General features: G+C 47.3%; 1 protein-coding gene across 5 annotated transcripts in view; it reads left to right on the top strand.

Annotated features, from left to right (window-relative positions):
- GRAMD1B (GRAM domain containing 1B) overlaps positions 1-8,067 on the top strand; it is an 81,072-nt gene extending 73,005 nt beyond the window's left edge. For all 5 annotated transcript variants that reach the window (XM_050715055.1, XM_035555749.2, XM_035555746.2 and 2 more), the window contains 3 exons: positions 1,933-2,040; positions 5,307-5,424; positions 6,154-8,067. In XM_050715055.1, coding sequence (XP_050571012.1) covers positions 1,933-2,040; positions 5,307-5,424; positions 6,154-6,243 — 316 coding nt within the window. In that variant the 3' untranslated portion in view covers positions 6,244-8,067. The remainder of the gene's footprint in view (positions 1-1,932; positions 2,041-5,306; positions 5,425-6,153) is intronic.
- Positions 8,068-13,573: the final 5,506 nt, after the last annotated feature.

The following is a 13,573-nucleotide window of genomic DNA, read 5'->3' as shown; positions in this document are numbered from 1 at the left end:
AATCTGACAAGCAGTAAGAGGATTTTTTATTTTAGAGATTTTGATTAATTTCTTCACCTAAAGTGACATCTAAAAACTGTGTTTTTTATTTTTTTTTCCTAACTTAAATAACAAGCTAGCTATTATCATGAAAGATGACCAAGCAAAGCTCTCCAGCAGTTTACCGTGCTACCACAACAGGGCTTGGTGTATGTGAGGAGTCTGTTTGTTCTTTTCTCTGGACTGCCAAAACCTATTTGGGTACTTCGCAATGTCTGATCCTGGGCAGTGATTTTGGTGAGAGATACTATCTCAGAAAGGAGCTGGACTGTTTGAAGATGCTATCTGCAAAGTAAGAATAGAAACACATGAGGCAAGAGAGACTGGCACGGTTTCACTAGTTCGGCAGCAAGAACTATGCTTTAGTTTGTGTCCTTTCTCTGCCACCACTTTTCCCAGTTGCTAGCCATGGACTTGCTGGATGTGTGCTCGGAGTGAGTCGGGCATGGGGCCCTTGTATAAATGCGGACAACCCAGCAGTGTTTATGGTCTCGCTGTGTCTCAGGCTGCCAGTAGCTTTCATGGGTGAGTGCTGCAGCGGTAGCCGGAGCAGTGCTGTGAAGAACTACAATCTACAGCAGCAGGCCAGCTATAGCAGGTTTCTTTCCATCATTAAGGAAACTAAGAACCTGATATTAACCCTGGAGGTACAGCAGAACTTGTGCTCATTCTTTTCTTAAGCTCCACTCACTTTTTAGTGAGGTGTGAAGAAGCTGAGAGTGGTAGACTGAGGTTAGTTACCGTCTCAAATTGAGCACCTTTCTGCATCTCCTTTTCCCAACGGGGACGACAACTGCAGAGGTTTACAGCAATGACCCAGAGCACTTGGAGAAATGTGACAAGCCAAGTGACAGATGCTTTGGGTAGACAGCCTGGTGCTCTCTTCTGTGGCTAGACAGGTGGGTAGCAAGGCACAAACGCTTTATGATGCTCTCTCCTTACAGGCTACTAGCTTAGAGTGCTGAAGGAGCTCTCTGTAATGTTTTCAGAATACTTTTCTGGCCGGTTGCTATCCGCCTGCCTGAGCTGGGTTATAGAGAGGCCATTCTTCCAGCAGAATAGCTGCACTATTCTGAGACAGGCACGAGCATGTTATTTTTGAGCCCATTCCCTGAGCCACCACTCGCGCTGGGAAAGAGAGTGGAAATGCATGCGTGGCGGTGGAGGAGGGAAGAGAGGAGCGTGGCAGTATCTGGTAAACTCAGTGGCTGTCCAGCCTGCGGTGGTGTTCCCACCTTAGCATAAGGTGGGAGCGGGTAGGGCAGGATGTGTGCAACGTGCATTTCTGTGCTAGTGCCCCGCAATGGGCGCTTTGTACATGTCCACAGGAGCCACACACAGCTCATCTTTTCCTGGGTGAATTCCACCGTTAATCGCAAGCCCAGTTATTTCTTTTCCTCTGGCGTCTTTTCTCCCTATTCCTTTCTTCCCTCTTCCCTGCCATTTATCTTCTGTACTGTCTATAAACCTTCTCTGCTCAGCCCAGTTTCTCCCGTTCTCTGTCAGTCTGTTTCTAACCTGCAGCTACTCCGTCTTTTCTCTTCCCTGCTCCCATTAGGATCTGTTTCAGGTACTGTCTTTTTTTTTTTTTTTTTAAAACCTCTTTACTCTCCCATTTCCCCACCTTTCTCTGCATTCAGCACATCCACTCAGCCAGCCTGTCTCATCCATCTGTCATCCCTGTCCGTCTGTCCTTGCTCACACATCTCTCCCACATGGTGAAGTTTTGGGTTCTGATCACTTGGCCCTTACACAAATTAAATTCCCACTCACATTCAGCGTGGACCTGGGCCCCAGAAACCTCATTAAAGCTCTGGATGTTTCCCCACGTGTGACAGGCAGGCAGTGGGGCAGCAGTGCTCACAGTAAACTGTTTTTTTTCTTTATTTGCAGTCTGGTGTTGCTGGTCATTCTCAATATGATGCTGTTCTACAAACTCTGGATGTTGGAGTACACTACCCAGACGCTCACAGCATGGCAGGGCTTGCGGCTCCAGGAGAGGTACTGTCACACCAGCTTTGTCTTTGCCTCTTCTTGCATGTTTCCTACAGATGTTAGAGGCTTTACCAGGACACCACAGCTCAGAGCTGTCTGGTAGATTGCTTCCCTGTTGTGTGTAACAGATGAAGTGGGTAGATAGCTGAAGCTATGGGGCTGCCCAGTATTTCCTGATCCAAAGTGCTGAACAATTACAGCAGAAGAGAGCAAGTTAAGGCAACCTCTGCTTCTTCGCAGGGTCCCACTTATCTGAGGACACAGGCTGTACAAAGAAATGTTTTGTAATCTTGGGCCAAGGTTGTCACCTCCCCTTCTCTGATGGCTCAACTCTAAACAGTCAAAGCAGTGTTTAGAAGAAACCTCTTTGTACCCAGATAAGAATTTGGACTTGTGACACAATTAATTGTTGAAAGATTTCTGAAAGGTGTGGGTCTAGCTATCAGCAAGTTGTTACAACATAGGAGGAAAAGAGAGCGCACTAGGAGGACAGAGTGCTCCATAACGACCTAAGCATTCCCTGGAGGGGTACTAGATGGTAAGCAGTGAAATGTCATTGCAGATTGACTTAGTTTCTCTAATAACTGATAGTGTGGAGCCTTGCCCAAGGCTTTTTGAACATCTTGTTTCATTACACTGTCCGCTGGGTGTGTGCTATTTGAGGTGAGGAGAGCTCAAGGCTGTAGGCAGTATTTCCCATTTCCTTTTGCAGAAAGCACGCTGACAAGTATATGTTGGGATCGTTTTTTATTATATAGACTCCCCCATCTTGTCTAGAGGTGAAGTGGACCTGCCAGTCAGCGCCAGTCAGCATTTCCCAGGGTGCCCTCCAGAGCACCTTTTGGTAGATGGCATTTTACAGTGGTGACCTGATGGCCCAGAGCTGTTTAATAATGACCAGCAATTTGGCGTTTTGAATTCCTTCTGGCAAGTTTAGGTGAATGCCTTTTCTGTACATAAATGCTAGGTGTCCTGCCTGACCAGCTTCTCCTCTGCGGGCAGCAGTTGAAATTGGGAACATCATGATCCCCTTTGCTATGGTGTTTTGGTCTTATGTCCCCTTTCTGGACATCCTTTTGTGTAGCTGCAGTGATTCCCTCTTCTGCTGACTTTGTCTTGACTTTACACACAGTTAGCAGAAGAGTTTGCGTGTTACTTGTCTTATGTTATGGGCTTTCCACTTCTTGTTAGGGAAGGCTTGCTATTTTACCGGTAATAGCTGTGCAACTTTCCCACAGATCCAGTCAGTGATTTTTCCTGCTTTATCTCCCTATGGCAGTCTTGGTATTTATTTGGACCACTACTGACTATGGTATTCAGTATGAATACCAGACTGACTTAGATGCTGTTTGTAATGTGCATGTACTGTAATTATAGGGGTGGGTAGCCCTATTTCCCCCCTGCACAGTTAACTTTATTGTGTTGTAACTGCAGTTGCTGTGGATTAGACCAAATCCATCTGCTGGGTCCAAGGTGGGGTGTGCTCAGAAGCATTCAGTCTGAGGCTCTGAGGACATTATCTTTGGGTGCTAATGAGATTTAGGAGTGGTACTAAGTAGTCTGGGGGACTACTCACTGCCCCAACCCACTCTGAATCTAAGTATGTGGCTTCTCTGCTTAGACACAGAAAACAACATTTATTAGTAGCAGAGCTATTTATTATAGTCTAGGATTACTGACCATTGGGAGTGGGTCCATTTTTCACTTGCAGTGCTTTTTGGTTGTCACACTTAACATGTCCTTGTTTAATCTCCAGGTCAGGAGCTGGCTGGGCAGGGCAGATGCAAGCCCTCAAGCCCTGGACAGGAGGATCCCCAGGCCTGGCTGCCCAGAGCTGCCACGCAGGGCCACAGGCAGGTGACCGCAGTGCGCCTGGCGTGTAGGCAGAGCTTGGCTGAGACAAGGAGAGGATAAAGCTCCGTGGAGCAAAGCAAAGCGACGCAAGGAGTGGAGGTGAGGCAGTTAGCACGGCACGTGGCAGGAAGGCACGGCAGAGGTGCCCCCATTCTGCCCATTTGCCAAGGTAAGAGGGGAACCAATGAGGCTGTTAACTTACAGTGCTAGAAGAAGGAACTTGAGGGAGCTCTCGCTGCAGGGAGGAGTTTGGGGAGCTCTCCCTTCCCCCTAGGAAGGCCATCCATCTTAAGCTGCTCTGCTTAGCCTCCAGGGTAGGAGACTTGAAAGTCTCCACTACAGTCTGTAGAGCTTAGGAGGTGTATACAGCAGGCAGTAGCTAAGAGAGGAGGGATCCAGCTATCTTAGGAAATAGCAGAGCCCAAGAGGTAAGCAGAAGACAAAGCAGCGAAGATCCCTCTCTCTTAGAGATAAGGAAAGCCCAAGAGATGAAAGCAGAAGACAAAGATTTAGCTGTCTTAGAAACTAGCAAGGCCCAAGAAAAAGCAGTAGAGAGAGAGCTAGCTGTCTTAAAAGCTGCGGGCAGACAAAAACAACCCTACCTCTTAGGGGAGAGGGGTGCCTCTGCAGCGCCTTCCTGCCATCGCCAAGTCCTGTGCTCTCTGCCTCGACTCCGCTCCTTGCGTCGCTTTGCTCCACGGAGTTTATCCTCGCCTCGTCCCAGCCAAGCTCCACCTATGCACCGGGCACACCGACGTCCTTCCTCTGGCCCTGAGCAGCAGCTCTGGGCAGCCAGGCCTGGGGATCCTCCTGTCAGTGGCCAGACAGCTTTGCAGCTGCGCTGAGCCACCTCCACTCAGCAGCCTCCAGCCCTGTTGTGGAGGATTAATTAGGCCTGAGGGGAGGGGGCTGGTACTTACACTTGGCTGCCGCTACAGAGAGAACTGGTGCTGCTGTTACTCAGAATGAAGAAAGCGTGGTATTGAGATGATGGCCAACATAGCATGTCTAGGGAAATGAAAAAAATCCAAACAAACTGCACAAGGCTAGTACCTGTCCGGCAGCGCACACTGCAGTCCCTGTCAGGGGCCCTGGTGCCACCTTTCACTGTTCTCACCTCCCCAGCAGTGACAGCGTGCTGCCTTCTGCCCCCTCTGGCACGTGGGCGTTCAGCTCCAGCCGCACTAGAGCACGTCTGCAAAAGGCACATCTTTGCTGTTAATTACCACAATTAAGGCAGGCTAATATTGGTATCCAATTTAGGAAAATAATAAGTGCATCTAGATGCTGCCTCTTTAGGGTGGAAGGATTAGACAGAGATTGATGCAAGCTGCAGCCCCCCTCCCCTGCCAGCCCACTTTGCTCCCCCTTGACCATGGTTTCCCCAGATTCACTCTTGCTCATGTTCTGCCTGACAGGTTACCCCAATCTCAGACAGAATGGGCCCAGTTACTAGAATCTCAGCAGAAGTATCATGACTCAGAGCTACAAAAATGGCGCGAGATCATCAAATCCTCCGTGATGCTTCTAGACCAGGTGAGACCACACGGCCTGTTGGTGCTGTGCGTGGAGGGTCACCGTGTCCTCCCAGCCACAGCCACCTGCTCACAGTTGTTACCTGGATCTGTTGCAGCCTGTCAGGTGCATCTCCTCCGCTCCCATCTCCCTTTAGCTCCGTCTCCTGACACTGGGGTGGGCAGCAGATCCCAAGGGCTATTCGCAGGATACCATGGATTCTCTCTCACCTCGCAGGGGGGTCCAGGCAAGTCAAGGAGAGAATTCTGGAGGGCCGAAACCTTTTTATTAGACAACACATCTTGTATCTAGGCGCTGTAAGACCTTGGCAATCCATTTGGAATACAAAATTTTTCCCCTTAACCCTGGGTTCATATGTAGCTTACACGGATGAAGGGGACACACTCTCCAGGGGCCCTTCACAGCACTGAGCCAGCAGTTTTAGTATCCATTGCCTGAAGAGCCAGTTGTACGCTGGGCAGCTTGAAACACTTCATAAAAGAAACAAGCTGCTGTCCCCTAAGTTGAGAGTCACTCATCCTGTACCTCATTCTGCTCGCCCCTTGTTGTCTCACTGGCTCCCATCTTCTCAGTCCCCGCTGGTACCTCCCAGTCCCCAAAAGCAGATATTATGGTATCAGTACTTTCCATGGATGAAGGAGGCACCTGGAGGCACTGAGGGGGAAAGAAATCCCGAAGCTCTGTCACCTTCAGGGTAGCAGCACATTGGAGACGTTTCTTGTCTTGCAGATGAAGGATTCACTAATAAATCTCCAGAATGGCATCGGGTCCCGGGACTTCGGGTCAGATCCAGAAGAGAAACGGAAACGTTTCCACTAACAGGCAGGAATGCAGGAGGCCAGAGGACGGTGTGCAATATGTGTAAATAGGATATATAAATATATATATAAATATATATATATATACAGAATATAAATATATATATTATATACAGATTTTAAGAGAAAAAAAAGCCTACGTATCGTGAGGAAGGACTGACCTCCAAACACTGGTTGAAATGGAGCGTCTCGGTGGTAGTGTGGGGTGTGCGTGTGTGTGCGTGTGGGAGGGCTGTGCTCTCCTGGCACTGAGGTGCGCTTAGGGATGCACCTGAGTGTGCTATCCTGGGCTTTTGCACCACTCTTCTGTAATACTCCTGGCTGTCTGTTCGTCTGTCTGTCTGTTTTGTTTTTGTTGTTTCAAAGGGAAGCATCAGAGCGAATGCCCCTCCCCTCCCTGCGCATGAAGGTCCCTGACTGACTCTGTGTATCTACACATATAAAGGGAACACTGTCAACTTTCTTACCTTGCTGGCTTCAGGACAGAGAGGTTTTGGCAATCGCCATCAATCCCTCACAAAACTGCTCTGCGTTTGGAGAGGAGGCCTCCAGAGGAATTGCTCTAGGTCTGTGGAGAGCAGGTCTCACTGGCAATCATCTTTACGTCTCTTGGAGCAGAAATGCAATTTGCTGTTGTGCTGGCCAGCCTGGTTCAGAGAGCAAAGCACAGCTTTTCAGGCTTATTTACATTCTTTCTCCAAACACCTAGTTTGCCTCCTCCTGCTATTGATACTGCATTAATTGCCAAGGAGATGCTGGGAAGGGGAAAGATCTGCCCACATGGTGCTCGGATGGAGGAGAGCCACACTGCAGAAAGCACACTTCCATCTGTTTTGACAGTGTCCCCTTTATGTTTTCTGTGGTTCTCTGCTTTTTGTGTGCTTGGGCCCCTGCCATTAAGCCATCCCTGTGCTGAAGATCTACATCGGTGCTGATAAGGGCTGTCTGTGTGACTTCTCACAACAGGGGGAGTGCCCCAACTTAAAAAAACAAAATCAATATGAGTATTACTATGCGAGCCCTCCTTTCTGCCAAACCACGTGCTAATAGCACAGTGTGGAGTGGGAAAGCTAAGGGAACTTAGCAGAACCGCTCCTGCCATCCTGCTCAGCAAATTTACCTCTTGCCCCCTAGTCTGAGAGACCACTTTGCTCGTACCTCTTAGCCCTCACCTTTACTTCTAATCCATGTGGGAAAATATTAGGTAGAAAAGAAAAAATTCCTTTCCTTTAACAATGACAACAAAAGGACACCTTTGCTTTGGATCCTTACCTGACTGCAAGCTAGAGCAGCAAGGCCTCCATCGGTCCCATAGAGGTTAGGAAGGGTCACAGGGACCAAAAAAGAAAAGAGAAAAGGGACTAAAAAGGGACTGTTACAGGGTGCAGGACAGACTGGGGGATGTCCACACTGTAAGGCACCTGACTGGTCTCTCTCCTAAGCTGCACAGCAATGCATCTGCTCTCTAAGCAAGTCAGGTGCATTAAAGACATTGTGTGTTTTTACTACTTCTGGGGGATAATTCCAGATTCCCTTTAGCAGCCAAATGAGAAAGAAGGGCAGAGAGGCTGTGATGTGCAGTGTACCAAAAGCCACTGTGAGTGGGTGGGATGCAGGGTGCTTGAGTGGGTGATTAATAAATGCTTTCTCATCTTACCTGGCTAGGTAGATTAGGTGATATGTGAGACCCTCAGTCTCCATCATTGCTCAACACCAGGATTTTTCCACCTTCTAAATGGCAGGAAGGAGTCAGCCGCATATTCCCCATGTGCAGATGGTGCGGTTCTAGCTCGTCCACTGTCTCTTGCTCTAATTGGCACTGAAAGAGCAGGGGACATAAGGGTGAGTAACTAGTTTATATATCTTTGTACCAGAAACACTGATCCACACAGCTGGGGGAAAAAAAAAATGAGTCTAAGGCAAACCCTTACAAGCTCCTGCAGCCCAACCAGGGAAAGGTACCGTTGGTAGAAGTAACCCACTGATTTCTCCCAGCCTGCCTAAGATTTTTTCATGACCAAATTCTAAACACATGTCCCATGGATGAAGACTCACAGTTGAAGGAGTGCGGGTGAAGGCAGGTTACTGAATGCACATTTAAGGGTGTGAAAGGTACAATTGGCAAAAAACATGCCTCGGAAACTAGAGAATAACTTGTATTTATGTCTGTCTGTTTGATTTCATGCTGCTGACTACTGCGTTGCTCCCTGGCTTTTTCCAGGGAGGCTGCTGAAATGGCTACTGTATGATGAATCTGAGCTGCTAGTAACCTGAAAGGGTGTTCTGCTGCTCTCATCTTGGGACCAAAGGGCCCCAGCTCCGTCCCCACTGTTGACTTGCCACACTGGCTAAGAGTCCCATTTTCCCATTTGTTACACTCCCACAGTTGCGAAGCACAGAAAAATGCCTTGCCACCCATATTCCCCTTTTTCAAAAATTTCAGAGAGAAGGAAAAAAGAGAAAGGAAGCCCTGTGCTTGCCACCTTTCCTTGCCAGAAAATGAAAAGGCTGTATCTTGAGAGAGAAGCCTGGAATGTGGGTCTTTGTAAACTGGCTGGCAAGCTTCTGTCTGTAGAAAGACATAATCCAGCAAGGGACAGAACACTTCACGTGTCTGAGAGGGTAAAACAGTAGTCAGAGCTGGCTTCTTACCCATCTGGTGTTCTCTTGCTAGTTATGGAGGCAAGAAATCCTTTTGCTTATCTGTATGTCCTTCTTCCTCTGCAGCATTTTTGCAAATGGTGGTCACGCTGGGTTCTGGATGTTCCCACTGATATGGCTTCCTTGGGCTTGGCCTTAGAGACAGAATTGCACAAGCTCAGTTAAATTAATGTGAGGCTACACACAGGCAGATATAAAAATATTAAGCACTAATATTCATTCTGCCTGCAAATTACTCTAAACTGTGTCTAACATGTTTGACAGTTCTAACACACAGTTGCATTAAATTCCTCAATAAAGACCATAAGGATGTCAATAAAGAACTTAAGAGTGGTGGTCACCAAACATGCCCTTCAGAATGAGAACTGCTGCTGTTTGGGGTCTTAAGTTTCCTTGTCTCAAAATCCTAGTTATGTTGGATTCTTTTTTGTCACTTGGCAGCAAGTCTGGCTTGGAGGTGGGTAGTCTGGCAAGTCTGGCTTGGTGCAGCAATCCTTTATTGCCACTTATCAAAGTAGTAATGAAAGAGGAAAGTAAGGCCTTTTCCTTAAGACAAAACCCACAGTGGCACAAAAGCAAGGCTCACACAAAACCTCAGCATGTTTTCGTTTAGATGCCATCTTCTAGAGAACTACGATAGGAATCACCTGCTACTGCAGCTAAATTCCAATCAACAGATTAATTAATTCCTTTTACAGCCACAGGCAATTTTGCTCCAGTTCATTAATGATTACATTTCCTAGGGAAATTAGCAAATGCTTTCTAGGAGCAAGGCTGAGCAACCTAAGTGATGTTGCAGGAGGTGGAGCTTCTGCCTTACCTAAGCAGTCACAGCCAGGTTGCAGCTTGGCTTTCATTGACAGGGTTTTGCTTCTTTACTTGCTTACCTATGACAGAAATCCCACATGAATGGTAGTTTTATAGCACCTTGCAAACATTTCCCTGCCAGTTCCTCCAGCTGTCCCTTCTGACACTGGTAATCTGTCTGGCGACTGTAGCTGGGTTTTGATTTTCAGAACCTTAGCAAATACAAGAGATTTTCAAATAAGCATTTCCCCAGCCAAACATGATACGTGCAAAGTCATGCCAACAGATAGTAAGCCTAATTTGTGCCAAGAGGCTACCTATTGATTGGCAGGAGGGAGAAGACAGAAAGCCCTGACTTGCCTGTTTGTGTATGTCACCTGTTTCTGTGGGAGAGGAATATACTTGCTAATCTTAGCTTGATACAAGTTCAGTTCTAATGAACATATGCCTCCTAATGCTTACCTTGAAAGAGATGTTTGGGTTATGGCATCTGGGATGAGGTCAAAGTCAATTTGAGACCTGGATACCGCTACGCAATCATGCATTCATTAAGTAGATGTCAAATGTATGTAGTGCAGTGTCTGTGCGTGACATCTACAAAAGACAAAGGTTATTTCAGGTGGCTTAATCAGAAACGTGCACAAACCAGGGGCATTGCTGGGGCTGCTCATTTCCTCTGTGAAGAGATTGAGGTGCCTGCAATGGAAAGAATAGGTGCTTAGCTGTCAGTGAATTGGACACTAAGGCTTTTTGGTTGTTCAACAACTAACTGACAATCCAAGACACACTTCAGCCACAATCTATAATCTATACTAACTGTTACTAGCTTCTGCATATATCCTTTCTGACTTCTCTAAGTCCTTTGGGAGAGGAGAAAAAAAAGTCATGTAACGTTGATGTCCATTACATATCTCAGTTATGCTGCTGACACAGAGTACGTTTCCACACAGCTTACACACTGCCATTCCTGTCTGGACCCCATTCCTGACCCCCATTTGTCTACTTTAAATCTAATAAAAAGAAACCTAAAACATATAATACATATTTATTACAATACAACCCTGTACTGAAAGAGGCAAGGCTTCAAAGCCTGATGCTTTGCTGGTTTTTAAAGCACCAGCACTAAAACACCTCAAAACCATCACCTGCATTGCTATAACCCCTCTCAGGAAGCCTGGTGTGCCAGGCTGTGCTCCTTTCACATCAAACAGCCCCTGCTCATTTTGGAAGCTCACCTGGGTGTAGATGGGGGATGGTCTTTAGCCTACTTGTCCCTAGCAGCACTAAATCATGTAGCCTACTTATGTATGCTTTTTCCTACCTTTATATGAGAAGGTGGAAAGTTTGCTTTTTAACTAGGCATTGGAGACACGTAGTCCAGGTACTTGAGATGAGAACTTTCGGCTGTGTTGTGCAGTGATTTCTACGCAGATCTGTAGGCCTGCGATATGCCCAAGCAGAGTAAAAGATACACTTTCATGCTTCACAGTTTCACTTCTGCATGTCAAAAATGCTAACCAGAAGGGAGTACATACATACAGGTTTTGGTGAATACAGTTTCTTTCTCACATGACCTTAATCCTTCTCCCTTTCCTGGTAGCTCTGCCTTCTCAGACCTGTAGTGCCATCATCTTTCAGTGATGCAGATGCACTTAAATGGAGGAGACAGAGAGGGTAGCCTGCAGCTTTCACACTGGCCAGCACTAGGACAGAGTGGTAGAGATAATCTCCAACCGTAAAGAGACCTGCACACAGAATGAGCTGCAAACTAGAGGTTAGTGGTGGAAATTCTGGGGGAGTGAATCACTCCTAGCTAGTTAGATGATTTTCTCCTTACTGCTAGGAGTGGAAAAACTTTGGGCCCCTTCTTCCTCTGGGGTTCATTTACAGAAACACAGCATGAAGTCAGTGTGAGTAAGGTGTAGGAAAAACCCATCTGTGAATGCTCATGTCCAGGCATACACAGTCTCTAGCCTATTGCAATGATCTGGGAAGCGGTTCTGTCTGAAATAGGAAAAATTTCATTTGTGGCAAACACATTGAGTCCTACTCTGCCATCAGTGTGATGCGACCTTGCTCCTGAAAGCACCTCTCCACAGAATGTCCGTCCATGCTTGCTTCCATGGGAGGTATGTACTGAACTAGCCATTTTCCAGCATATAACCAGGGCAGGACTCCATCTGTGTTTCTTTTTCCCAATCAGGATACAAGCAAACCACTTTCTAAGTTAGAGGTGGCAATTTCTGGTTCCACAGCATGCTAAAGGTGAAACAAACAAGGCATCAGCACCGGGTGCCTGCAGTACTGCTGGCTAGGAGAAGCAACGACCTAACTCAAGGGAGGCACTCTGTCATGTTTCTCAAGGCAGAATTGTGTTGCCAGAACTGGTTTTTCCAAATTATGTGCTCAACTCTGAAGAGATCGTTGCAGCAGGATCTCTGCTAGGCTTGCTGCCATTGAGAATCACAGAATATCGTGAGTTGGAAGGGACCCACAAGGATCACTTGAGTCCAATTCCTGGCTCCACACAGGACCACCCAAACAGTGCAGTTGTGTAGACTCTGGCTCAGTCTTTTCAGTCTCAGAACTAGTTAAAACACCCAGCAGGGGCTTGCTTAAAAACAATACTCAAAACAGAGTCTCTTAAACCAAAGCATCCGAGGTAAGTGGCTCGCAAAACCTTTGTGTCAGTGTAGTTTCTAAGATGTGACCATGCTGGCCTTCTGGCCTGTTCCCTCTGCCTGGCATGCTCTGAGCTCTATGCTTTGCAGTCTCCATAGTACGCGTCTCTTTGTGCCATAATACCTGTCTTTTTCTAGATGTGCACACTGGCCAAATAATCTCCTCATGTCTTGATCAACTGCCGATTGAGATTATTCCTTGATCTAGCCAGACAGCATGGGCTTAACCCTTAGCATGGATACGTGGTGTGCCATGCCTCTTATCCCACACACATTTTGCAGTGCTTGCTATGGCTCTTCCCTCTCCCCATGTCCCTTTGCTGCCAGACAATCATTCCCTTTTTGTCATAGATGGACTGACCTGGTGCTGTCCCTGCTTGCCTTTCCTTGATGCAGTCTGTACCGCTCTTCAAGTGAATGTGTTTTTTTTGTGTTTTTTTTGTTTTTTTTTTTTTTTAGTAGGGAAAAGGACTTCCTTCTGCAGAAGGAATTATATTTGCACATGGCTTAGGGAGGTACCCTCTCTGGCCGTTTCTGTTACCTCACTCATTTAGGCCAATTCCATTGCTAACGTTAAATGGCCACTTTCCCCAACCGAAACTCCAAGAATAGTTAGGGAATAAAACAAATGTGCAGCTCAGGTTCTACAGCCACTTGGTCGTGTCACAGTCTCAGCTCAAACTGCCCCAGCAGCACTAGGATTTGTGAGAGCAGCTGTTATGAAACAGCAACTTCATCCAGCAAAGAGGTGGAGCCTGTGCCACACGGGTGTAGTTCCAATCTCCGCAAGCCCACCTCCCTTGTAATAGCACTTAGCAGAGCAGATACGGAAGCACTAACCTGCTGAGGTCAGAGTGGAGGGAGGAGCAGCAGAACCGTTGCAGCGTACATCCTTAACCACCCTGGACTGGCATCGTGTGGCTGCGGAACCTCTGGGACGTTATCATTCCCACGGCAGTTCATCTCTCATCACATGCTCCAGGGCTGGGTAAAGCTGCTAAAGACCCTGGAGCATGTTCTCCTCATCTGAGGTCCCGGATCCTGCAACGCCAGATGCTGTCGTAATCGCAAATTAACGAGGATGGCCTCATGTCGGCAAGGAAAGGGAACGGGTCATACAGTCACCCGCAGGTGCGTGCTTCCCTTTGGGATTTCACCACCGGAGCCCGGGAAGCAGAGGGC

The sequence above is a fragment of the Cygnus atratus genome, chromosome 22 (genome assembly GCF_013377495.2).
Source record: "Cygnus atratus isolate AKBS03 ecotype Queensland, Australia chromosome 22, CAtr_DNAZoo_HiC_assembly, whole genome shotgun sequence".
In the NCBI taxonomy this organism is placed as follows: Eukaryota; Metazoa; Chordata; class Aves; order Anseriformes; family Anatidae; genus Cygnus; species Cygnus atratus.
This window is presented reverse-complemented; position numbering and strand designations above follow the sequence as displayed.